Source organism: Etheostoma cragini, chromosome 9 (assembly GCF_013103735.1).
Source record: "Etheostoma cragini isolate CJK2018 chromosome 9, CSU_Ecrag_1.0, whole genome shotgun sequence".
NCBI lineage: Eukaryota > Metazoa > Chordata > Actinopteri > Perciformes > Percidae > Etheostoma > Etheostoma cragini.
In genome coordinates, this window is record NC_048415.1 from 20,204,872 (window position 1) to 20,232,490 (window position 27,619).

The following is a 27,619-nucleotide window of genomic DNA, read 5'->3' on the forward strand; positions in this document are numbered from 1 at the left end:
GAGCAAGCCTCCACAAAGCCTACGGAGCCATTTTGTTGCTAACAAGCCAACATCCGCCGTAAGCATCCCATCCATTTTGGAGCGCCTTTGACAGTGAATAACTTTACATCTGAACCGAAAGACTCCATTTGTCCATTGTTTATTTCTTAAGAAACACAACAATGTATACTAGGCTCCATTACCTTGTACCTCACAGTATGGCTCTGTAGCAGACGTTTTTTTTTTTTAAATGGGCGAACGATTGTTTCAAAACCACGCAATTTTCTGTTGCATAATAGACAAATTACTGTACAGTACAGGAGAAGCTCGCAGGCAGTTTGGACTTACATTAGCTGTTTAATTACTAATGTTAACTAGCATATTAGTTAACAGTAATTAGCCTATGTTACCTGGGCCTATGTTACCTTCTAACATAAACATACATACACTCTCCGTCTCTTTAAGATTTAGATTGATTGAGATTTTTCTTGGCACAGCTACCAGAAGACTTTCAATTTTCAGACAGGTTCCTCACTTCACAACTACAGTATGTCTCTAAGCTCAGTTGGAGGCTGCGCAGTAACACTCAGCCATCTCTGGAAAAGATGCTGGTCCCCTTTGCAAGTCTACGGCGTGGCTTTGCCCATTTCTTTAACTGCCTATGCTTCAGACCAAGCAGGAGCTTTCTTGCTCCTTCCTCGTTGGGTTTCTGTAAATAACATCACAGAGTACTGTCTAGACCTGCTCTTTTATGAAAAGCGCTGTGAGATAACTGTTAGGATTTGGTACCATATAAATGAAATTGACTTGAATTGAGTTTCTGCATTCTACTGAATGATTGCAATTAGCTCCTTCCTTCGTGTGCCTGGTGGGCTGCTGTGGTAAAAGCTCACACGGTGCTATGAGCTAATTTATCGCTGCTGTGTGCATTAAGTATTACATCACAGCTGCCGAGGAACTCTAAATCTGTCACTTATACGAAATTAGCTCCTTGCTACTTTGGCTTTGCCCGCAAGAAACATCATCCACCTCTTTTTTTTGTTCCAAAGTATTCCTTTCCTTCTATTTTCTGGTCTGCATGATGGTAAAGATCCCTGTGGAAAATGTTTGGTCAAGTTTTACTGCTAAATGTCCTCCTGTGGCCTCTCACCATCCCTGCCTTGTTTGCCTCGCTCCCTTTCACTTCTCTTCTTCACACTTCTCTCCAGCCCCCTAGAGAGGCCGGTTTGTTGTGTCGTGTTGCCGGGCTATGGAGGAAAATTATCCTCACTCACAGTTATCATTACTCTCTGTGGGGTCCGCGGAACTCTGTGTGAGTGTGTGTGGCCTCCACGAAAGAGTAATAGCACGGTTTAGATAGGCAGCGACGACATCTTTGACAATTTACTTAATAGATGGGGTACACTTTTCCCATTCACTGTGTTGAGATAACATGTACTGTACTGATTTGAACACCAGTGAACATCGAGAACAGACTGTGTTTATTGAGTTTAGATGCAGTGGATTGAAGCATTTCAGACTGATCTCTGCTGCTGGACACGATAAACCAAAGAAGATCTTGGGAATCAGGTAGAATGACTTGGTGGCCTAAAGCATCAAGTTGTGTGTGTGTGTTTATGTGTGCCTACCTTCCACCCACACCATCATGCATTCCATGTTTTACATCCCGAGTGGACCATAAGATTATTGGAGAGTGCTACAGGCTGAGAAAATACACGTTGATGTATTGTTGTGTAAATGATCTCCATCCTAAGTGCTACATTTCTTCTGCATTGCATGGCTGTCATCCAGTTTTCTTGAGTCAATATTTCCTGCAGATCCGCACAGAAATGCAAGTTATAAATCCCGTCATATGGAGATAAGTGCTGCTCCTGTTGGTGCCGGGTGTGGCCTGGTGTGGATCAACGGGGGACAGGTGATTTTGGTTTGATTGGTAGTTTAGAGTCACTGAGCAAAGCACCACTAAGTAAACCATCCCTTGTAATGGAGATGTAAATGGAGGTCAAACACTGATCCAAGCCAAACACTAAAATATTTACGGGCTGATGTGGAAATCCATCTGAGAAAGCAAGAAGAGGTTGCAGGATTTGCTTTCGAACCCTCAGGTACTCGATGCTCCTGTCGTCCACTGTTCACTTCTAAGTGTTATGGGAGAGAACAGATAAATTCATTAGGCTTAGACTGACCTGCTAAGGCAAGCAATTTAGTTTCAAACACAGTTAGGTACCCGTGGGAGAGAGGAAATTAGCATTTTAAATAGGTACGATTATAGGCCAGGACATTGTGTGTGTGTGTGTGTGTGTGTGTGTGTGTGTGTGTGTGTAGCTACACACCCAGGCATCTTCTTTGAATTCACTTACTTGAGCAACACATCGCCGTGGTTTATGCTATCTGAAATACTGACCAAACATAATGCTCTCCTCCCACACTTCAATGCTCTTTTTTATAAATAGAGTTCCGTTGCTGAACGCAGCTGGAAGCTCAATTCTGAGAGCACTTGAATTTGACACAACACAAAGAAAGCACTCTGCCCTACTCCTACATTTAGCTGGCAGCCCTTACAAAATAGTTACCAGTGTGAGCATTTAAATTACAGATGGCTTTGATATGATAGTTACCGCATTTCAGCTGTAAAGAGACATGGACATATGCTAGAATTGACTCATTTAACTCCAAAGTTGTTTTTTGGGGCTTTGCCCTCATTTTGGGATATTCAATTGGTCAATTTCTGACTAGGCTGGGGATGCCCACCAAATTGGTCATGACTGAAATATCTCAATACCTGGAGAGATGGATTGTAGGGCTGCAATTAATACTTATTTTCAGAATTGATTAATCTTAATTAGTCGATTAATCATTCGGTCTATAAAATGTTCCTCAAAGTCCTAGGTGGTGTACTTAAATGCATTGTTTTTTCAGTCCTAAACTCCAATAATATGTACTTTTCATAAGATGGAAAACAAAAAGGCAGGAAATGTCCATATTTGAGAGGCTGAAAAATGAATTTGAATGCCAGTTTTACATGAAAAATTACTTTAACAATGAATCAATTATCAAAATAGTTGCTAGTTAACTAGAATATATCCACGACCTTCCACTTCCAGGGTTGCCCCGTTACTGAAGGAAATTCTGCGTTGTGTCCTTCTATTTGATTGGATGTGGGTCACCTTCTGCATTCTTTGTGTTAGAATTGTAAACTCCGGTGGATTTCTAAGGACTATGGTTAACTGCTCTTCAGATGTCTGCAGGATGAATCCAGACAGCTAGCTAGACTATCTGTCCAATCTGAGTTTTCTGGTGCACGATTAAAACAACCTTTGATTGTCCTAGTTCCACCAAAACAATTGTGATTGGTTAGAAGTAATGCCAATAAACCAGAGAACACTTCTCTCCCATCCCAGAGTGCTGTTATTATTGAACATCTGCAAAATTTCTGAGATCAGCTGTATGTCATAGTGCTAATTGGCAAATGTTAGCATACCAACATGCTGAACTAAAATGGTGAACATGGTAAACATTATGCCTATTAAACATTGAATTGTTAGCATTGTCACAAGGAGAGTCATGAGGAACTAATTTAGCATTTAGCTCAAAGCACCGCTGTACCTAAGGACAACCGTACAAAGTTGCTAGCTTAGTCTTGTTTAAAATTTCAGATGTTCATGTGTTGATTAATTCCATAATCTAAATCAATGCTTTTTTCAGGTGATGTTTATGATGAATGGAAATGCACCATGATGCACGACTACATGAGAAGTTATGAAACAAAACAAAAGGACATGACATAACTTCTTTCATTCACAATGTCTTTATCATTGAAGAGGAGGGGACATTTAATAAGTAAAGCTAAGCTGACTGCTTTAGTTTGTTACTCATCATTAAACAGTGGCACTAACAGACTTTCTATCAGATGTATATCCCCTTAGTTCATGAGAGATAAAGGCAATTTTAAAAGGGAATGACACAACATCTTACTTAACCTGTCAGCGGGTGACCATATGTGTGTGAGTGTGTGCTTGCATGCTTGTGTGTGCCTGCGTGCATGTGTGCAGGATAGATGTGTGACTAGGTTCTACTTACAAGCTGCAGCATGCAAATGCCCTCTCCTGGGATGTCTCTCACTGCGCTTAATCCATCAGCACTTTTGTTCACTGTCATGAGGTATCTCTCTCTTATCGTCTGGAGTGACGGTAGAGAGCTCATCTCCTTTTTGTAACAGGCCAACAAGCCATGCTCAAAGAGCAACTTGACATAAATGACAAGTTGATGATGAGTTTTTTTAAATTTTACCTACATTACGTAATATCCCTTCTTGCACGACACCTTAGAGATGGATTCTTCTGACACAGGTGCTTGTCATTTGTAGGCATCATCTGATGATAATAGATCAAAGATAATAGCAAAGAGTGTAGCATATATCACCAATGTGCCTTTTTAATTTGTATATATTTGTATGATTCTTTATAGTCTATGGTTCGGAGTGAGTAATCTTCCTTTAGGTCTCTAAAGGTGCAGAGGTTTTTCATGTTATAAATATCCTTTAGATGTTAAAGGATATTTATAATAATGGTTCTAGAAGTATATACTTTAGTTTAAAGGTCCCATGGCATGAAAATTTCATTTAATGAGTTTTTAAAAAAAACATTAATATGAGTTCTCCCAGCCTGCCTATGGTCCCCAAGTGGCTAGAAATGGTGATAGGTGTAAACCCAGCCCTGGGTATCCCGCTCTGCATTTGAGAAAATGAAAGCTCAGACGGGCCAATCTTGAATCTTCCCTTTATGAGGTCATAAGGGGCAAGATTGCCTCCCCTTTTTCCTGCTTTGCCCACCCAGAAACTTGGCCCACCCATGGGAGAAAGACATCATGGCTTTCAAACGATCAAAGTGGCAGTGGGTCAAGGACACCCCTTCATCCTTCTAAAAAAATTACAGACTCATAAATGGCACGTACTAAGGAAAGCTCATTGTGGCCCATGTGGAGGGGAGGAAACAAAGCATTGTATTTCTTCTTCTCTTCTCCCTTTCTTCCCATCTTTTATTCTGCTGTCTCTTGTATTGATCCAAAAATGGCAGTTTTTAACTGCAGCCTCCAGCATGATATCTGACCCTGCTTTTTGCAAGGTCTTTCTCACTTTTTCTCTGTTTTTGTCTTCTTTCCCCTTCCTCCCCTGGTTTTATTAAAGTAAGTTCATCAAAGCCTACTCATGTCACAAATTGATGTCACACATAACTGTTATTTCAAGTGTTTTTGACCCAAAATGTAAGCCAAATAGTGCAATAGTAGCTTCTCAGTTCATTTGAAGTCATTAAATAGGGTTTGCTTCATTGTGCTGGGGTGAGAGTGTGTGTACTGTATATCTCTTCAGAAAGGTTGTTAAAGATAGGAAAGTACAAGGTAGATAATAGTGAGAGACAGAGTAATCTGCTCTTTGTGTTTCCCCTGGGAAGCAATAATGATCACAGCCAAACTCATCAGCTCACCCCGACTTGGAAAGAAGGGGAAAATGGGCTGGAGTTCCACAGTACTGTGAGTAACTGAGTTTCTGTCCTCCTGAGACAGGGTAATTGATAGTGAGGGAGGACACTATACATTGGAAGTGTTGCTGTTATTCAAACATTCTTCTGTCTTTTTCTGCAGCAGACAGACATGCACACGCCACCGTGTTGTCCATTTCAAAGCTGTCAGCTGTTCCTGCTGGATTGTGTGCGGAGCTCCAGCGGCTTCCCTCTGAGTGGGTTTCTACTCGGCTATATTCAATGTCTCCTGAGAGGAGTCAGACTACACCTCTACCTGGAACAGGATCAAGAGGCCAGGCATCACACCAACACAGCTACTATAACCAGCCCCGCAAAGTGCTGAGTAAGCAGTTTCTTAGAAAAGGGCATGTGAGAATCTATCCTTTATTTGTATTTTGACAGAAATGCCAGGTAAGCATACTGTAAATGCTTTTACATTTCTTAGAGGTTGAACAGGTGACCGTCGCTTGGTGTTCCTTTTCAATCACATTTCAATCATGGGACCTTCTGCTCTACAATTAGGGTCTCCTCCATCCTGTCCAGGACCAAGGATCAACCTTCTCATCCAACTCTCGGCAGAGGCTCCACATCCAGGCCCTGTCCTTCATGGTGAGACCCCAAATTGTAGCTGTATCCATATCCAGGTCTTCTCCTTCGTTTTCGTTCTCACAGAGAAGAACAAAATACTCTGTAATACTTTGTATTCATGGCGAGACTCACTTATAAATGACTTCCCAGAGTCTGTTTGTGTATGTCTTTGAAATAGTTTATTATGTTGAGCTACATTCCTAAAGGAGTTCAATTACTTGTCTTTGCTAATGTTTTAATTTGACACCTCGGTGCAGCACCAGAATGTAAAAACATTATGACACTTGACTAAGAGAAAAAGAGAGAGCAGAGAGAGGAGGAGAGAAAGTAAAAGACGTGATGAGACCTCATTAAGGCTACAACGAAGCAAGCGTGTGCACGCTTGTATGCCGGTGTGTGTGTGTGTGTGTGTGTCAGTCAGAGCAGATCTGGGAAGCCCCTGGGAGGGTTAAGTTGGGAAACAGCAGAGATTGAGGTGGGAAATTCTCATCAAAAAGGTCCAAATCAGGAAAGGTGTCGACAAAAGCCACCCTGTAAGGGGACAGAGGGGAACAGAGGCGTTGGAGGGGTCTGTGTGTGTGTGTGTGTGTGTGTGTGTTTGTGTGTGTGTGTGTATGTGTCTGTGCGGGTTGGTTTAGTTGGAAGAAAGATGGGTCAGTAGTCTGATATAAGGGTGGCAACTGCAACGATAGAAGAGAGGAAGGTAAAATAGAAAAGCAGGAGGAGGTATGGGAGTTACTTTGAGATGACTAAGGTTAGCAGTGTATGCGGAGGAGGAGGGTATGTGTACGTGGATATGCGTCACAATGTGCGGGCTCTCCATTTCAGGGGGTGAGGTCTTGTCGAGAGGGGTTGGGGGGGGTCCTTGGGGGAACTCCTGTGGTAATGAGCTGTTACTCTCAGAGGAAGACGAGCGCTATTACAGGAGCACTGAGCTACTATTCTGAGGTTTAATCTGAGGCTGGTTCACCTTCTCCTGCCGCTCAGCACAGATACACGCTCGTCCTTTGACAACCTGCTGAATGTAAAAAGAGAAGCGGGATCTTTGGCTTTGGGTAAAAGTCAGATCCAAAAAACAAATCTGGAAATTGTTCCTGTCGTGTGTCAGATCCGAGCTCAGCCCTGACACTGAATGAAGGATGGAAACCACAGAGACACAGTTGTGTCTGTGTGAAATGTGATTTCTGTTTCCTTCCTACACATCAGTTTGTTCCTCTCACTGCTATTCTCTCCCTGTTGTCCTCCTGCTGGTGTGGTGAGTTGTGTGAATCCTGTTTTATGGGACTTCAAAAGAAACGAGCAGGCAGCAACACCACTCCTGCCACCATTTCTCTACAAGTTCAAAGGTTCAGTCCTGGAGGGAGATTTGCCGTCAGACGGCCAATCAGCAGGTCAGTAGGTCGAGGTCAGGAAGCCAAACGTCTGCTAGGGACATTTTGTCCATCGTTTTCCAGACCAGCTTGGGGCACAAACAGTTCTGTGTCTTTTATAACACCATGATTCACTTGTCACTGCAATCTGTTGGACTGCAGATTTGTCCACCATTTGTCTTGTTTAATACCTCACGTATGTGTTTCTTTTTGTAATGTCTCTCGCATGTTTGTAAATGTCTATTTTTTAAAACGTGATTCTATTCGTCACCGGACGTGAACTTTCCTTATCCTCAAGCTGAAGTCAAGGTAACACCTATCTTAAAGGGGGAATTCCCCGGATTTTACCTGAGCACTACTCTCCAAGCTGCTCTGGTGTCTGGGTCCAATTTGTAAAACACAATAGTACCATTGTAAGCAGTTTAGTTTTTCTGGAAATGTATTTCAGAGTCATAATCATCCATTTATCCAGTGGAGCCATTTTTCTGTTGATGCTAACGCTGCTGCAGCGACAATCACTTGGATAAGCTGCATCAAAGGAATTTCCAAACAAGCCGAGACAGACGGTCCATTTTCTGTCTGATTAGGAAGGCCTGAGCTTGTTAGCTGTAGGCAAAAATCTGCTCCAATAGCAGGTCACATCATTTTATATTCTTACTATATTCTTGTGGTATTATTGTTACAAATGGTAAAATGAGACGAGCACATTTTATCCGATTGGAACGGTTCCTTGTTCCTCTGCCTTAGTGTGTCGGTGTGACCTGCTGACACACTGAGCTGTCAGGATCGATTAAGGCTCTTTGGAGCTGGCGGCAGAGACCAGGACTGGCATTTTGGCATCGGCGTGCCATGTCTAGTCTACCATCCATCCTGAGTAAGCCCACAGCCACCGGGATGCACACCGCTAACCAAGTGGGACTGCACCACACAAACACACTTAAGCTACTTTACATTTGCGCCAACACCAATTGTACTGTACAGCATATGCTGCTATGCTGAACCCCTTGAACCTACAGTACTCTCCTCCTGTGTGTCACTCTCTCTACCTCCCTCAGCTGTGTTCTTTTTTCTCCTCTCTCCACATTAAGTGCCAAGTGAAGGCGGTTCCACTGCAGTATCTGACCCATCCTGGCAGAGGTGAGGTTGGATAATAAAACCGCTGTTCCTGCCAAAAAAGACAAGAGGAGATGAGGAAAGGAGGTGAAGCCAAAGATGAGAGAGAGAGTGAGAATGAGAGGGTGAGAGAGCAAGAGAAAGAGCAAACAGGAGAAGGAGGAAACACTTAGGCCGCGGAGGAGGCGGAAAGCATTGATGAAGGGAGTGTTGAAAAGGTTTGAGTAAGATCACAGCAGCATTATATACCTCTCCTTTCTTTCTCTCCCACCCCTGCATCCCTCCATCCCATGTTGAGTGCCAGGGCATTGGTGCAGAGGCTAAATCAATCACCTCTCTGCCCTCAGTCCCTCCATCCACTCATTTTGCTGATGTAGTAAGTATACTTTTTCACATTACTGAATAGGACATGGGACACAGAAAAGACCCAAAGAAGACACATTTAGGAAAGAGGGAATCCCCAGTTGTTTGTTAAACATCAGTCTATCAATTTAATAATAGTAAAAGATAAAATGTTACTTAATATAAGTTACTGCAGTATTAAATAGCCATAACCGCCAGTCATACGTCTGTGTAGAGTCATACAATAATAGTTTAGTGTTTAGTGTGTGTGTGTGTGTGTGTGTGTGTGTGTGTCCTATGTGATATAGGTCAGAGACCCTGAGGTGCGTTGCTGCTCAGTATGGTGTTTGTTTCTGTGAGCACACATGGTTTGTTTCTAATGTACAGAAAGTATGTCATGTGTATGTAATTATGAAACCTCTGTCTGTAGCCCTGCTGTGACCTCTGACCTCTGCTGGTCACAGTCTGGGCACGCTTGAAAAGGCGCTTTCAGTCACTTTACACACCTGACGCCGCTTTGTATAAAAATCCCCCCTGTCCACAGCGTAAAGCATGAATAAGAACTAAAGACTAAGTTCTGGCTCATTTGCAGAAATGTTTAGCTAATAAATATATTTATATAAATGTTCTCTTCACTTCCAGTTTTATGTTGACTCCTCTAGGATGGATATCTAGTCTGACAGTATTATTATCTCTTTTTAGTACAGCTACCTACTGACTGGCCTGTTTCACACACAGTCCACTCAGCAAACTCTGAAAGAAATGTCTCTTTCGAGTAAAGCCGCTCATTGAATCTGAGCACTTTTCCATTGTAGGATTACCAATGTTAACAGAAAAATACAGTATTAAAAAAATAACTGGGTCTTATTCTCATGATTGTGGCCATTCTTACTCATGCTAACTTTGCACTCGCCAAGCTACCGTTTCAGTTTAGTTTTAGTATATCCCCATGCAGTTAACCTCGTACGCTACATTCTGTGTTTACCTCCATTAGCATTAATAGACAAGCATATTGAATTGATTTACGTAAACTTCAAGTTTATTTGGAAAGCATTAGGAGCTTCGTGCTGCTTACCCTTAATACATATGTGGCCACAATTATGAGAATCCAACCAAAAAATACCAGAATTCTCACAAATCCTTTCTAGCAACTGATTGTGTTGCCCTTTATGATACAACCACAACAATCAAGTGAGCCCCTGCTCTTCTCTTGTCAGGCTCCTCCTAACGGCCTTCAAGGGCAAGCAAGGAGAGGGAATCCTGCTGACAGCCCCACTCTCCTCTGCTCCCACACAATGTCATCTACAGAATGGCTTTTATACTAGAAAGTGTGTGTGTGTGTGTGTGTGTGAGCTCTAAAATTGGGGTCACGCTGAAAGTGATGCATAAACAGTTGTTGAGGTTTGACTTTTCACCTCACTTGTTGCTATCTGAATATTACACACATGGGATTTTCAACTTAGATGAAAGCGTGATCTCTATAACAACTCCACTGCGGCCCTGGAGTCAAAGAAGACTACATATAATGTAAAGGACAATTTACAGACATACATGAAGTGGCTCAAAAAATAAAAGATCCACAAAGAAGAAAATGTTTTTGTGTGTGTGCAATGATGGGATGTATTATTGACTTATTGCATTAGATGGTCTATGTGCTTCATGGTCACGCTCTAACATCACCCTCGGAGAAATAAAGGATCAGACAAACTCAAGCGCACACACACGCACGCACGCACACACACACACACACACACACACACATAAACACACACACACAAACAAACACACACACACACAAACACACACACACACACTCACAAACACACAGTAATAATAACAAAATGTTTTGTCTCTAACATTGCTCTTGTGCTTCTGGGGTTTTGTGTTCTTAGTTGTATACATTTGCCATATCTGTCTGTCTGTCTGTCTGTCCACTTGTCTGTGTGCTACCCGTCCTGTCTCTCTCAAAGAAGCTTCAGAAGCCCCAAAGCTGTAAGATCCAGCAGGCTGAGTTTTGAAGGATTAGAGCCTACTCTTTGCCAGTAGAGTGGCTGGGCAGTTGGCACAACTGCAATAAAGGGAGGGGGTTAGTGGACAGGAAGAGAAAGTGGAAGGGTGGAATGCTGTGAGCCAAGCATGTGGGAGTGGGGTGTGAGGACAGATAAAGAGAGGAAAGAAAAGTTGTCTGGCAAGGGAGCGGGGAGTGAAAACATTTACGTGCACATCCATTGAAGTCATCTAAACCTCTGCTCTAAGCCCCTGACCCTATCCCAGTGCTCGGGTTCAGCAGGCTACTGCAGCAAAATGCACATACAGACACACACACACACACACACACACACACACACACACACACACACACACACACACGCACATATCAGTGGAAACTGGTTAACGTTACTGTATATTCTTTCTAACTGAAATTAAATGGCTTTTTTTTTACATACACATCTTTTAGGCCATTTCCCTTTGAGAAAAAATTATAAACCTAAAGGGAGACATGGTTCCACGCTGGCCCCTTCTGGTTTTGCATCGATTCGACAGATGGTATACCCATCAGGTATTTGTCCACATAGATGGAGACCTTATTATTCCATACAGCCAATTAAAATCTTGTATAAAGCAGTAGCCACAGCATTCTGACATATAGGCAGAGCAGGCGGTCAGACAGAGTCTGACAGAAGCCTGCTACAAGAGCCACAGACTCCAAACAAACCACATTATCGCCGCCCAGGACGGTTGTGATTGGTTTACAGAAATACAAACAACCGTTTTTATCCCTTATCCCAGCGGTGTTGTCAGACCATACTCCAGCCCTGACCCAGCTGACGGCTGAGACCAAATGGAGCATTTCTGATATTTCCCCAGATACCTTTTATGTCTTTGTTTAATCAATATAGTTAGCCATTATGTTTAGGGTCATTTTAGGCCTTTATTACATAGGACAGCAGAAGCCAGAACATGGGGAGAGAGAAGGGATAGAGCTGGAGGTCGGAATTGAACCCGCAAGCGCAGTGGGCGCAGTACATAGGGCACACGCCCAACCAGGTGAGCTACCCCTGACATTATTTTAAACTACAAAAAGGGATGACTAAGTGTGATTTCAGTTGGACTTTTTTGTCTTGGATTGTTTGGCTCACCGTTACCATGGTAACATTAATACTACAGCAAACACTGGAATAGCTTCTCTGTCAGAAATACAACCAAAGAGCAACTGCCATGTTGGTTTACAGTACAGCCAAAGAAGCAGGTGAATAATAATTGCAAGCTTCACAATAAAAGCCACCCGGTGTTTCAGCAGTTGAATGCTTTTAATGTGAACTAGCAGCAGTAGGAAATATTCAGTTAGCATTAGCAGTAACTTATGTACAGCTGTGATATCATACGGCGTCGGGAGAGTTAACAGTTAACGGTGAGGCATGGATTACATGCATGCATTATTTTCCTGTGAATCTCTTGTGCTTAGGTAGGCAATCTGAATGGCAGACTCCGCCACTGACAATGAAGACAACCATGTAGAAAGATAATTACAGAATATAAATATATTGAATAGCTTTTGCTGAAAATAATGCTGACGACAGATGGTATCAAAAACGAGGTTTGATTTCATGAAAATCTAAACGGTTATTCCTTTAAGCTGATGAACTGAGCCTCCAGACACTTTTTACACCTTGAATGAATGCCCTTGATTCAAGACTCATTATTAGCACTTACGTAGTGTGTCTAAAAGAAGAAGTGTTTCGAGACAATTTAATGATTTCCTGTGTTTGTGGTATAAAAAGTCTCATAATATTTACCTGCGTAGTTTTTATTTATGAAAGAATTCCTCTTCTATTGCAGCACAAGAATTCAATCACTTGCTTAGTATTAACAAGTAATAGCTTAGAAAACTACTTTTCATCCATTCTTCATCCTTATGTTCTTTATTGCTTATGATTCATGATGTACAAAACTAAAGAAAACTCTAAAAGAAATGACAAAGTAAAGACATAATGTACTGTACATCAGCAGGTTTATCGGAATCTCTATTACTATCAGAAATCCCATATTGGACGAACACACACACACACACGCACACACACACAGACACACACACACACACACAAGCACACACACACGTGTCAAGAGATGACGCGAGGAGAGGAGAAGTTACAAGCTGGAAGAAGTAACCCATCCCTCGTTTTTATCCCTTGCTTACGCCAGCCCTGGGCAATGATTTTTGGAGCAACAAAACATTGATTTCTTTGAACTCCTCAGAAACAAAATGCTACACTTTTCCTCAGCGGACATGTATAATAGCTGCTGTGACGTCTCTGAACAAAAATCCAGACATATTCCCATCACAACTTACGCAAATGTCTCTATTAACTGGCAAACAAATGTAGCCCATGTATACACTCTGAGCTCTTCAGGCACTGTATATATCTCTGTAAATACAACTTTTAGCCTCTTCACACATGAACACACCTGGGACACCTCCAACATGTGAGTGCACCAAACACACAAAAACACAAGCCGGCATCTTCTTGGAGCAGGGATATTTTTACTCTGTCCTGTATTCTGTCCTGTAACAAGTTAACACATGGATAATTCCAACACAAACACACACACACACACACACACACACACACACACACACACACATACACACACCGCTCATCCTTTTTGCACTGACTAACTCCCCTGTTCTCTGACCTACTGCTGGTAAAGGACTGACATTTTCTGTCTGCTAAAGAGCTCTATATTTGTCGGCAACGTAAAACTGACATTCAGCCGTGCAAAACAGCTGCTCTTTCCAAACAGGAAGTGCTACTGTGTTTAGGGATATGTTCAGGTATGTAGCTGTGAGGTCAGGCTCTTGTAGGTTAAATGTCTTTTTTATAAATGTGACATAACGTAAGAAGGATTGACACCAGCTATCTGTCATTTAAAACCTGCACGCCTCTAAGCTTCCCCTTGAACAAATGATCTGATAATGACAGCCTAAAGATTTAACAAATAAATCATGGGTCCAGGTGTGTGTTTGTGTGTGTGTGTGTGCCTGCATTGTGTGAAAGCTGATGACAATGTCAGATTGTGGATAAAGGGGAGAATGAGAGGATGTAGTGATGCATGGTAAGAGGGACCAAAACAGGAGTGTTAATGTTCTCGGGCCTGCGGCTCTGACTTTAGCTTTACCCTTGAAGTTTATTGTGTGTGTGTGTGTGTGTGTGTGTGTGTGTGTGTGTGTGTGTGTGTGTGTGTGTGTGTGTGTGTGTGTGTGTGTGATAGCGAAGATGTACTTCAATAGGTTCTGGTGTGACATAATTTGATGACATATTACACACCCATAGTTAAAAAAAAAAAAACTGTTGGTCTCTCCTGTGCATCCACATTTAGATATACTGTCACCATCATAAACCGAGCTGGAAATAACCATGAACATGCACTCACATATGCACAAACACACACACAAACACACACACACACACACACACACACACACACACACACACACACACACACACACACACACACACACGCTCTGCCAAGCCCTCTGGAGAGTTATCATTTAACCATGCCCATTCATTTGGGGCATTTGGAGCCACTCAGCTCAGAAAATGAATAAAAGTCGAGTATCACTCGTTGAATACAGCTGCTAAATACATCAGCCGGCATGAATTCCTGCTTCTGATGGTGACCCCGCTCTTTCTCCAACCCACCCCTATCCGCAGTTTGTCATTTATCATTTCTAACCGCCCATCCGTCCTTTGACAGACAGGACGGAAGCGGAGAAAGATGGAGGAGGAAGTGTTTGGATCAGTCTGGGCTCATGAATCACTCATCCACACACTCAGAGCGATGCTCCGTGATCGCACACACACGCATACACACATACCACACACACACAGAGTCACGCATACATGAACACAAACTTCTACTACTACTACTACTACTCCAAAAAAAAACTTCCATACTGACAGCTGGGCTATGGACAGCGGCATGTATGTGCTAAACTGTAACATGAGGTCAATCAAGCGAGGCTCCCAGTCATATAATGTAGAGTCCTACGACCAACTCAATCGCCCTGATGCTGTCTTCATGTGAAGCCATGATGAACCAGCCCTTACAACTACAGTAGTTTGAAGACCGCGTAGACTGGATGGGAAACTATGGCAGTACATACACAAAGAAACACGAAGATAAAAAAGTGTAAAGTTTACACAAATATGATACAGTCACAGTGTCGCTATAGGTAGACTTCCTCTGCCCATCTTTACAGGGGAATGAGCTTCAAAAGTAAGTTAACATCAGGCTAAAAATGCTGCTTTTCACTGCCTCCTCTGGTTGAACGTATCAGGTCTGTTTTACCTCAATAAGTGTGTTTCCATCCACATGTTTTATGCACATTTCAATAGAAAACCTGGGTGGGATTTCAGGACAAAAATCACTGGAATGCAATGGAAACAGACTTGGCAAATACATGATAACGTATATGAAGCATGTGACTTAAACGTCACATTGACTGATGAGGAGACTTTAACGTTCCTGACATTAGTACATCACACAATCATTTCAGATTTGACCGTCACATTTTCAATTGCGCAACCCTCTTCTTTTGTAGTTGTTTAATGGCATCTGATTGGAGAATTAGTGCCACCCGCTATTTATCTCAGCTATCTATTTAAAATACAACTTTCCTCTGTCGCATTTTCAATTGCGCAACCCTCTTCTTTTGTAGTGGTTTAATGACATCTGATCGGACAATTAGTGCCACCCGCTATTTATCTCGGCGCACCTAACATGAAAGTGGTGGCTGGAAACGTGCGTTGATTTGCATCGTCTTATGCTGATTTTCAGTTTAACGTTGCAAAACATCTTGAAGGTAGTCAAAGGTGTGCGTTGTTGCATCAGTAACCACACCCAACAGTGATGTCACGGGTTACACCCAAGAGTACACTTCTTCATCACGGAAGCAAAGTAAAAACTACAGGCTGCAGGGAAAACAAGATTTTCAGGGGGGTGTTAAGTTGCTTTTTAAAAATAGCAGTGAGTTCTAGAAGTTCATTCTTAGTTGTTTTTTTTACATTCAAATCATTTGGTCATTTCCCAAACAGTTTTTGGACAGATTCTGTCTACAGGAGACAACCGTGACTGTTCTATGTCAAGTGATTTGCCTTAAGGCATCCATGAAAATCACATCTTAATACCAAAATGTACTAGTTCTCCTAGTTTTAGTGGCGCAAACATAAGGCATCACTCTCTTCATGACCCCCAATACCTTCTTTTATGTATTATTGTACTGTGTGTGTGTGTGTCGATCACATCACACATCTTGTTATAATCATTTACAGAATGTTACTCCAGAGCACTTCACATAGTATGCAGTTACATCCGCCCACTCAGAGAAACCAGCAGCTCCGTAGAGTATCTGTGCTGAGTGTGTGTGTGCGTGTGCGTGTGCGTGTGCGTGTGCGTGTGCGTGTGCGTGTGTGTGTGTGTATGTGGGTTATTGCTCTCAATAATCTCAGAGGTCATTCTGTACTCCTGAAGTAAAGGCATAGTTATCCTTATTGCTTTCCCTGTCTGTCCCTCTTTCTTTCTCACGCACACACACACACACACACACACACACACACACACACACACACACACACAGTCTGTCCAATATGGTGAAGAGCATATTGCAATATCTAAATCTGTAATAAAGAGAGACAGTCAGGTATTGGTTCATTGCAGAGCCTTTGGTCTCAGAGTGGTCTCATCACCTCTGGTTCTTCCCTCTTTGTCTTTTATCCTCTGCTGGTCTCATGTCATCCCTCCTCATGTTGTTTTACATCAGTCTGTCACACCTGCATGCCAGACTTGCTCAGATCCCCGTTCCCCTGGTTTCCCCCCCCTCCTCCTCCACATCCTCCTCCGCCCATCCCTCCCCTCTCCTCCTCGTCATCGCTGTCCATGTCCTCACTCTTCCTTTTGCTGTAGCGCTCATACAGCACCATGAGCACGCCCATCACCCAGGCCGACACCGTGCCAGCCGAGAAGATGACGAAGCCGATGGCGATGAAGAAGAGGTAGTCCCAGTAACCCAGGCCTTGGTGGCAGTCCGTCCGCAGCTGCATGCCGACCTCCGCCATCCGCTGGCCCGCCAGCTCTGGGGGACTGTGGCAAACTGTCTGGCCCTCGTCTGGAGGTGAAGGAGAGAGAGAGGAAGGAGGGAAAGAGGATAAAGAGAGGGTTGAGGAGTAAGGAGAGAGGAGATTAATGAGGAAAGATATAGAATAAAAGAGAACAGCAGCAGAGAATAATCAGTATATATGGTTGAAGATGAAGGGCAGAGTATCAGGGGAGACAAGGGAGAAAAAAGTTTAACTACTCTAGAGACAAAGGTGTATAAAAAAAAAAGCCAGGACACACACACACTCTCACACACACCGTGCAGTGATAACCTTTGAGATAAATGATCCCAAGAGACACTATAGATTTTCTCTTGGTAATGTAGGTTTTTAGTGTCTAGGACATAGCAACATTATTATGCTGCACACACAGGCTCACACACATGCAAAGAAAGGTGACTTGACTGCAAAGCTCCGACACAACAACCCTCACGTCCCCTCATGCACAACCTTATACACAAATAGCCAATCACTCGGCAGCAGCTGAGAAATAAGAAGATGATTGTTTTCCCTGACAAAACATCTGCGGTTCATAATGAGGAATATGATAATCAGCCGGGGAAACTTTAGACCACATGGGGAGGCAGAAACACTACAAGCCTTTGGAATACTGTAAAGTGTTTGTTTATGTCCTTCTGATGTTTCCCTGCAGAAGCCGGTCTGTATTCAGCGTCTCGCTTAAGAAGCTTATCATGCCCTGCTGCATGTTTATATTCTGCTCCAGTGACTTTGCAGTATTACCATGCACAGTACAGTAGCCTCACTTATATTAATTAGTATGAATGCAGAGTGTTACAGAGAGAAGAGAGCGTGCTCTGCTCTGTATCTAATGGTTTAATCAGAGGTAAGAGGATACAGTATGCGCTGTTTCTCATTGGTTCGTCTGATTTTATATCTCGTTTCAAGCTAATTCTTATGCTCCTTTGCTCCCCCACTACCTGCATGCTTAATTGCACTTGCACTACGCAATTAGAGACTTTTTTTTTCAAGCCGGGAACAATGCAAGAGATGAGAGAGAGAGGCCAACAGGCAAACTGAAAAAATAAAGAAAGACTGGAAGAACAATTTGGAAATATTTGCACAGAGTTGGAAAGAGTACAGAAATATTCTACCATCCGGTCCATCATTCACTGCAGTAGCTCCCAGGGGCGCGACATCGTTTTTGTTAAAACTTAGTATAAGATGTGATTTAAAATGCACAATAATTCAAAACAAAACATACTTAAGTAAAAGTACAGGTACAGATTTTTTAAAGTACAGAAGTAGCAAAAAAAAACTGGTTACTTTCCACCTCTGAATATGCATCAAGACAAAGGAAAGGGGCCGATGCAGGGAGTCTGACCTCAGAAGATGAGAAAGGAGGGACAGGAGAGGACAGCATCTGGCTGCAGTCCTGTCCGCTGATTGATTATTGCTGTTAACAATGTTCATCAAACCGCACTCATCTACCAATGAAGCCAAAGTTCTGAACGCGGAAAGCGTGAGGGGGGAGGATATATATGATCTATACTTGCCAGGGCTTTGTGAGCAGTTTAAGAAAAGCAAGGGCTAGAAGTTGTGGAGTGATTATGAAACCAAGGACTCAGAGCCCAGTTTGGTATCTCTACAAAAACTACCCATAACACAAATTTTATTGTAGCAAAAATTCTTATTCCAGTTGAATAGTTTCTATATAGGAATTGTTTGGAATTGCTTAGAGGATTTGGTTTCAAATCCAATCATCGCATTCTAATTTAATATGTTGGTTTCCGCCAGGCTTCATTCTACATAGAAAAGCCCTTTAAAACTCCAAACCACCATTGAATCAAGATATATCTTTCCTCTTATTTATGAAAATAGCCATGTGACCGGTTTAAACTCCCCCCCTCAAAGAATCGGAATTGAAAAGAACTGAAATCAAAAGGAAGAATTGGAATTGGAATCAGAATTGTTAAAATCCAAAGGGTGACCAACCCTATGCATGACTAAAACAACATTGAGTGTACACATTCCATCAAAACAAGTTCCTTCCCAAGTTTATTTTCCAGCGGTACCATCCAGCAGCTCCGTCCGGCACTAAGCACCACCAAAGACGATGGTGATGGTTTTAAAGAATTCCCAATAAACCAGAGCATGTTTTTCTACCATCCCAGAATGCTGGCTTGTCCACGACAAGCCAGACCCTCTTCTACGGCGCTGTGGAGGAAGGTCTGGCCATGTGACACTGCCTGAGAAGTTACAACAGGTCAGGATTATGCACACCGTTGACAGAATTAAAGCGAGTGGACCAGGTGGCTGTTTTAGTGTGTGTATGCATTAGAGGATGGATACCCGACCCGAGCCCGACGGGACCCGACGGTACCCGACGGGCCGGGCCGGGTTCGAACAGATTTTCAGAAAGGATGCTCGGGTTCGGGTCGGGCTCGGCCACATCAGCGGCATAAGGCGATGAACATTTTGAATTTAAAACAGCTTATTATGTAGGTAACCAATGGGCCTGTTTCACATGATGCAAATGTTCGTTTTTGGATTAAAATAAATGTCAAATATTACCCTAACATCCGTCTTCCTGTATGCGGAAATTTGTTACTCTAGCTGTGACAACGAAAGACGTGCGTATTAAGCTACATGTGGCTGGCCGAATGCCTTCCTACAATTGCTGAATAAAAGCGGGCTTTCCACACAAACAAACGTACATGTGTCATTAGCATGAGAAACAAATGCGATTTTAACTGTGTCGGGCTAGGGTCGGGCTCGGACATAAATATCTTAATGCCTGTCGGACGCGGGCCGGGCTCGGACAGAAAAATCCGGCCCGATCCGCACTCTAGTATGCATGTGTGTTGTGTGTTTCTATGAAAGCTTTGCCTTTCCAGGCAGAAAATAGCAGGTGGTATTAGGCTATTGAGTAAGCAGGGAACATTATGCAAGTTGTTATGGTGACTAGTGATGTAACTCGGTAGGAAGGACTGTCACTCCCTGATGTAAGTTGAGTGCAGATTTGAGTTGTGCATGCGTCAGTTTGCGACGAGTGAAGCTGTGACTTGCGCATTCGTCACTTTGCGACGAGTAGCATACAAGATGCTAACGAGATACTTCTGTAATGTCAATAGAGTAAAAAATGGACCCACTTAAAGAAGTTCGTTCACTGCTGGCTACAAGTTAGCAATCAAAAACACTTAAAGTTGTCAGTTGAATGAAAACATTTGAAACATTTTTTAAATAACTGCTAGCTTAGCTACAAGCTAGCAATCAAACCCAACAAAGGCTGTCACTGGAATGGTGTTTTGAGCTAACGTTAGAAATCAAACAATCATTGATAGCTTAAACGTTTTTGAAAAGATTCCCATCTTTTGCTTTTGTTTGTAATGAGAAAAGTTTATTATTTCGTGGATTTCACAAATTTCAGTATGACATTTTTTATTTTTATTTTTTATTTTTATTTTTTTCAGAATGACATATAATGCCGTAAACCTTTAAATCAGAACATGAGCAACTCAAATCTGCACCTGACTTACATCGGGGAGTGACAAGGACATGCAGTTTGTAGAGGCTTCCCCAAACTGTCACTTTCCATTGTCCCTCTTTAGGGGCCTCATTTATCAAACCTCTTATGCAAGGAAATGTTGCGTGAAGCAGAGTAAAATTAGCGGTTGCAACATTCCGCAACCTTTTGACTATGTGTGTGATGGTGTGTAACGCTTCCAAGGTTGTGTAGATTGCGTTTTGGGGACCAGATAGTAACACAAAATATCACATGGATAAAGTACTCTGAATGCAGAGAAATACTGGTCAATACTCTATGAAATTGTGAGAAAATTTGGTGACGGATACCGAGTGGTCAACCAAATCAACAAACTGCAAAATTATACACATGTAGCCTATTATCATAAAGCAGTTAAGCTTCCAAAAGTGGACTCGTGGGTAATAGTGATAGCGGCTCTTTTGTTTCTCCTTTTTGGAAATGAGTACTCAAAAGTATTGTAGAGTGGTTGCATGAATCACTGGCACAATCTCTCCAGCTGTGTATCCAAATAAGAAATTAGACTAAAGTTAACGGCTTTATTGACGCTTAAAGGATTGTTCTCCACCATTGGAAGAGACAATGTGCTGCCACAGTTTTGTTGTCTATATGTTGTTAGTTTGTACTTTTTATCTTGTTTTATTTGTATTGGTTACTATTTATTTGCTAAGTAGGTTGTTGTCTTTTTAAGCATAGGGGCAGGTCAAACCATCAGCAATGAAGAAGGAACTGTGCTGAGTTCAATGACACCTCACACAAGACTCTACCTTAAACAGTTCAAGGGGGTGGCTCAGTATCACATGTAGACCACACATTATAAGTTTAATGTAAATCGGATGATGTTTGTCATATGATGATTTCCTGTTGTGTTGTGATGCCATGTTCATCTTGCTACACTCTTTGGTGCCCAGCTACGTCCTGCTGTGCCTTGTAATGCCCACAGTGCCCTGCTATGCCATGAACTACTACAAAGAACTGCTACAAACTACTATTTTTTTACTTTTTGTTATTTCCACTCTTCATTCTAACCCCAACCGGCCCGTCAGACACCGCCTACCAAGAGCCTGGGTCTGTCCAAGGTTTCTGCCTAAAAGGAAGTTTTTCCTCGCCACTGTCGCACTGTTGCTTGCTCTGGAGGAGACTACTAGAACTGTTGGGTCATTGTAAATTCTGGAGTGTAGTCTGGATCTACTCTATCTGTAAAGTGTCTTGAGATAACTCTTGTTATGAATTAATACTATAAATAAAATGTAATTGAATTGAATTGAATTGTTGTGCTGTGACCAAAAGTCAATTCTGGCCTACAAATGTCTTCAGGGTTGGACCCTTGTCAAACGTGAGGCACAATGTGACAATGTACTCTAAAGTTACAAAAACTTCTTCATTCATCAACAAATGCTCAAAATGGACGCCATGCCCAAACGGTTTTAAAGTACAACATGTGGAAATGGCTATAATTGCACTAATTTTGAACTTATCAATTCAAAATGGCGTCTTTCCTGTTGGGTTTAGGGTATGGCTCCAACGAGCTTTAATGTATGTGGAGACATGATACATACTGTATGTGTACCAAGTTTTGTTAGTCTACGTTAAACGTACTGCAGGGGCAGTACATGGTAAATCAAATGATCACCAGACTTGACGCGACCGCCAATTTTGGTGAGTCTTTGAGTATGTTAAGCAAGGAAAGTGAGAAGAACGACAGTTTCAATAGGCCCTTAACCGCTTTCGGCGCTCGGGCCTTAATGAGCTTCATCATGCCTTTCTCTTCATATTTCTCTCACAGCTCCATTTATGTTCCCTTTTGTCTTGCCCTGTCTCCCAGACCCATCAGTTCTGTCCCTCGGTCACTATCTGTCACCGTCTGTGACGGTCTGGGCTGGCTATGGCTGATCTGCTCTGTCTCATTACCCTGCCAAGCTTGCCTCAGGACAGGTGTGTGACTTTTATTGCTTGTATATGTGTGTGTGCAGTGAGGCTGCTGTATATTACCTCTTACAATATAGCTGCATTCTGGAGCAGTGAGTTACAATCGGTGAGTGTACAAACACACCGCAGCAAACAAGCCCCTCAGGGTGTTTGGTTCTCGTCTGTCCCTCCTCAGCCAATGTTTCTTGCACCTTGCAACAATTCAGACTTTGTACACACTGCTTGGCTGTGTGAAACTGCTGTCTGGTCTTGTCTCAAAGAAAAGCGTAATAAAAGCCAGGACAAATCTCTAAAACAACTTTAAACCAGAGTTGGTCAAGTCTAGTTGTAAACCAGTTTTAAGCCTAGGTAAAACCTGTCTCTCACCCAAAGGATGTTACTTCTCTTGTCATTGTTGTTCTTGAGATAATTTCTCTGAAAGATCTTTTTTTTTTGGCCTTCACTCACAGTTTGAGATCTCCCAAACTGATCTTCTTGATAACTATTAAGGACATTTAAGGCCAATATGTTATTGATGTGTAGTATATTAAGCCAGATAAATTTCTCAATCCTCACTTTCACTTTGCCTTTTTCTCAGGGCTATTTTACACAAGTGGCCTCGTTTAGAAGAAGTCTCCAAGCTAATCCTGCCTTGGACTGACCAAAGCTGGAGAAAGAGTTATCTAGCTGATGAGATCTTACCTAACTACTGAGCATGTGTGACTCCCAACAAAGATAGTATAGAAGTGTGATTTCTCACTCTGTAGCTAAAACAGAGACCCAATCTCACAGGGTGAAAACAGAATCTGTAGCAATGTGCAGTACTACAAAAAATATGGTGCTTTAAGAAAAAAATGAAACAATGTAAACCTCAAAATACAATTATGAACCTGAAAATTAGCATAATATTTAAAATCTTTAAAAACATTTTTCATGACACGAGTATAGGAAGCCATTTCTGTTAGGGGAGTCAGGGCCACAGACATCTTGTTGAAGCAAGCCTTGTGCTGCATTTGTGTGTTGTCGGAATAAGCTATTGTAACAGTAGCACAAGTGGGAAAAAAGCTATAAAGTCAGCAAACTGACTCACTTTGCTAACAATAGCTAACATTAGCAACCATACACTAATGGTCATGCGTCATGGTTGTCAGAGGGGGATTGTGTTATCTCTTTAAAAGTGACCTAGTCTCTCTTCACTGTATTAGTACTGAAACTTAGGGTGCACCAAGTGCAGTTCAAGTGTTTGAACTCTGCAGCTGCATTATGTGTGCAAACCATTTGCCATTTCCATTTGCCAACAAACATTTGCAGCTGCATTTTTAGAGAGAATTCACAATCAGAGATAAGAGAAAATAATTAGTACTGAACACTAAAGAACACAAGGAAAAGTGGCAGTCGGGATGATTCAATCTCCGTTCAGTCTCTCTTCACCGTCTGTTACTCTGTCAATCAGTGTTTTTTTAACTCATCTCATTATTCAGGGTGGGAATCATTCAGACATCATTCTGGCAAAAAGCCATTTTCAGTGTTTTTCTTCGCCCTCATTTCTTTCTCTGAATCTTGTCTTCAATAATGTAGGCCTTAGCACTTTTATTTCTAACACTCCTGCATTGTAAGGTCCAACATGTAAAAATTCGAAATACTTGTACATAGAGAGGCTGTACTCGACATTCAGAAAATAAGTAAAGCAGCAAACACATATTTCTATGTAAAGAATAGAGAGTAATGGCGTCTTGGGCAGAGAATCAAGTCACACTGCCCTGTGTGTGAGTGGCAATCTGAGCTCCACTGTCGGTTTGATAACTGCTGTGGCCCTGAAAAAACATAGGTATTCACATATTGGGGAACGGTCTGAGAGCAGTGTGGCCCGCTGTTTTTTCTATTAGTATTTCGAATACAGACCTTTAATAAGAAGTCCAGTTTTCAGTTTTTCAACTAACATGGCTGGAAAAGCTTCCTCTAAGATGTTCTTTTGTGTGGCTGCTTATGAGGCACTTATTCTAAGATGTTATTTGATTCAAAAGAATGTCATATTGAAAATCTATCTTTAAAATGTTTTTAAAAGAGCCCAAATGAGAGTTTCAGAGTTTGAACGGTGTCTGTGCCAGTGCAGTGCTGCTTGCCAACTTGAGAAAATAAAGTATCATTATTTCAACTTGCCTTGGCCCTTATCCTATTCAATATGTCTAAAGAGAATTAAAATACTCATACACATCCTTTAAATCTCTGCACGTGCAGCACTAATATTATCACTCTGTAGACACCAAAGCAGATGGAGACGAGGGCCTCTGAAACTTAACTTAAGGACGTGTTCAGGTTAGAGTGTGTATGCATGTCTTAGAGTAAGAAACTCAGAGAGAAGGTGGAAGGCAGAGATAAACGTCTGTCCTCTTTGTTGCCGCAGTGTAGCTTAAATTGTGCAGAGTAATTCCAGCAGTTTCAGGACAGCGCTGCAGCCTTGAAGAATTCACACTTTTCTCCATGCATGCTGCACTGCAGTTTCCATATTCCTCCACCTTAAACAAGCGCTGGCTGGAAAATGCTGCAGCAGAAGATGGATACAAGTTGGCCCCCACTCTGCCCTCTTATGATGAGACACTTTGCTCTAAAGTCTTTGGCAACACATTATTTCTCTTAGTTGCTGTCAGACTGGAGTTGGACAGGATGTCACTGCATTCTTGTCCTCCCACAGCAGGGCAGGACACAGAGCATGTCCTTACCGGGCTGAGACCCATCCGTGCATGATGTCACTGTGTTATGGTAATATTACCAGGGTGGTCATCAGGGATGTCAGTGTGACACAATCTGGGGTCTTGCCACAAAGCTCTGCGGCACTGTGACACACCACAGGCCAGGGGTTATAAGGACAAAAATAGTCCTCAAGGAAATAAACTGCAGTAATCAGAGGAGTATACACACTCTCAGATACAGGGAAACAAATATCAGAGGTTACAAACAGTTAAACACTTCACAAGGAGAGCTTTCCAGGAAATGTGAATTGGGACATTTTCTTTTTACTATATCTTTAAAGGGAAAAGACACTGTACGCACTCCGATAAGCAAAAGTGCGGGTGTTTATGGTGTGTGCATACATTTGTGTGTGTGTGTGTGTGTGAGTTGCTCTATGAGTCGCTGCCACCACAACGGTGTGATACGGTCTCCGTGTCAACTCATCAGCTGGATGGTTTCCAAGCTCAGCACTGACACACTGATAGAGAGCAGGGCTCATCACCTCCCTGGAGGAGGGGCTAGTGTGTAGCGGAGAGACGCCGCTGACAAACAAACCCTGACTCTTTTATGAACTTCACTCTGTTTTCCTCCAACTCTGCTGCTCAACACATTAAAGAGCAACGAGCAGCAGAATAACAATCATTTCTCAGGCTTTCCCGACTACAATGTGAATGCGAACACATCCACAGACGTCTGCAGTCTACCCAGTAGTAAAAAAAAACGGGTTGAATTTATGCGTTTCACACACGTGCATACGTGGAGGCTACACAGTATGTTCACATTAAACAATGATGATGAAGACCAGAGTTGTGAGGTAATAACCTGGGAGGCAGAGAGCATGTCCTGTGAACTGGGAACAGACCTATTTACAAGCAGATTAATTATGCCAATGCATATGGTAATCAGTGTGGTTGTGGTCTCATGTAGCGGGGAGGAGGAGGCTATAGACACAGAAGGAGGTTAAGCACCAATACTGTGCAGGGGCTCTGCAGCTGACCTTGACCTCTGACCTTCCTGTGGAAGTTGGCTACTGAAAATCGGATCCGGGATATTATCTATGAATACACGTGATCATGATGGGCATTTATGTCCCAGTAAGTACAGATTTGTTGTTTTTTTGCAGGTCAGAAGACGACTAGAAGTCGAGGTTACAACTGTTAGGTCTGCGTGAAAAACCCAGCCCTCTCATTTAGGAATTTATCTGAATGGTGACAGCTGGGATCCCAATGCACGTAGCTCCAGCAAAACAACTTATAAACAGCAAAAAAACGTTGAAGCAGGCTCAACTTTACATTACGTCATCCAGCAAGGCACTGCATTGGCCAATCAAATACATGTAAGTGCATGTTATTGATAGATTCACCAGAATGGTATGTTTCTGTGACGGCCACATGGTTAGGACACCTCGGCCTCACTTCTTAATGCACTGGGTACACGCAGGGCCTCCTCTGAGGAGGAAGTCAGGTGACATAGTATAGGCCCAACCACAATGTTTATAATAACTTAAGGGTCACACTCAGCCCCCACAAAACATAGGAACACATTTAAAAAAAAAAAAGAACTGGATAAACTCTCATCTCATTTTATCTCAAACACATGTTTGATGCTTTCATATCTCAACAATTTCACTAACATTAGGTTGGAGAACTAATTTACCTGTTGGGCCAACAACTAAAGAAAATGACAGCACCCTAAACTAGTTGTCAGACCGGCGGTGAAAGCGTAACTCTTTTTCGCTTTTTGGTTTATCAAAGACGCCAGCAAAGCAACACAGTACATACAATAAGCACAGCAGAAACGTCAGATAGGTCTATCTGTAAAAGTTACACTTACGGCTGATTTCATTGTCACGTGATTCCGTCTATAAAGAGCGAAAAGGTTAGCATGTGGAGGAGGTTGGGGTGGTGCATGGGTCAAACAAACTCAGCTCTTTTACCCCGGAGACCACCAATATTTAAATTTGCATAAGTAAGTTAAGTTAATTCTTTTCCAAATCACGATCTCTTCCTAATCTTTTTTGTGTAAATTTCCAAAGTTAACTTGGACTACCTTGCGGTATGGGATACTCACTGTGTCAAAAAGTGACAGAAAGAGGTCCTGACCATGCATCTGAATGTGAGTTAAATGGTGAATGGACTGCATTTAAATTGTATAGTGCTAAGCGACCGCTGAAAGCACTTTTCAACACAAGTATTCCCCCCATTCACATTTAGGGGTGCAATTAGGGCTACAGTATCTAAGTAGACTGCAGGGGTCAGAGATTTAACTACTTTTTCTTCTAGTTTTGATTAGTTTAGACATGAGATTTGGGCCTGTTATATGATAAAGCCTGGTTACCTGTTGTGGTTTGGGGTTTTTAGTTGGGTTCATTTTCCCTTTTTCATTGGCCTCCTTGTGTTTTTGTCTGTTTTT

At 42.3% G+C, this 27,619-nt stretch overlaps 1 protein-coding gene and 1 long non-coding RNA gene across 2 annotated transcripts in view; one reads left to right on the forward strand and one right to left on the reverse strand.

Annotated features, from left to right (window-relative positions):
- Positions 1 to 15,968: 15,968 nt before the first annotated feature.
- The window catches only part of LOC117950277 (leucine-rich repeat-containing protein 52-like), an 18,952-nt gene continuing 7,301 nt past the window's right edge, over positions 15,969 to 27,619 (reverse strand). The window contains exon 2 of the mRNA XM_034881168.1: positions 15,969 to 17,078. Coding sequence (XP_034737059.1) covers positions 16,738 to 17,078 — 341 coding nt within the window. The 3' untranslated portion in view covers positions 15,969 to 16,737. The remainder of the gene's footprint in view (positions 17,079 to 27,619) is intronic.
- On the forward strand, positions 20,115 to 20,401 carry LOC117950290. The gene is made up of 2 exons (XR_004657864.1): positions 20,115 to 20,207; positions 20,285 to 20,401. It is a non-coding gene; the product is annotated as an uncharacterized LOC117950290 (long non-coding RNA).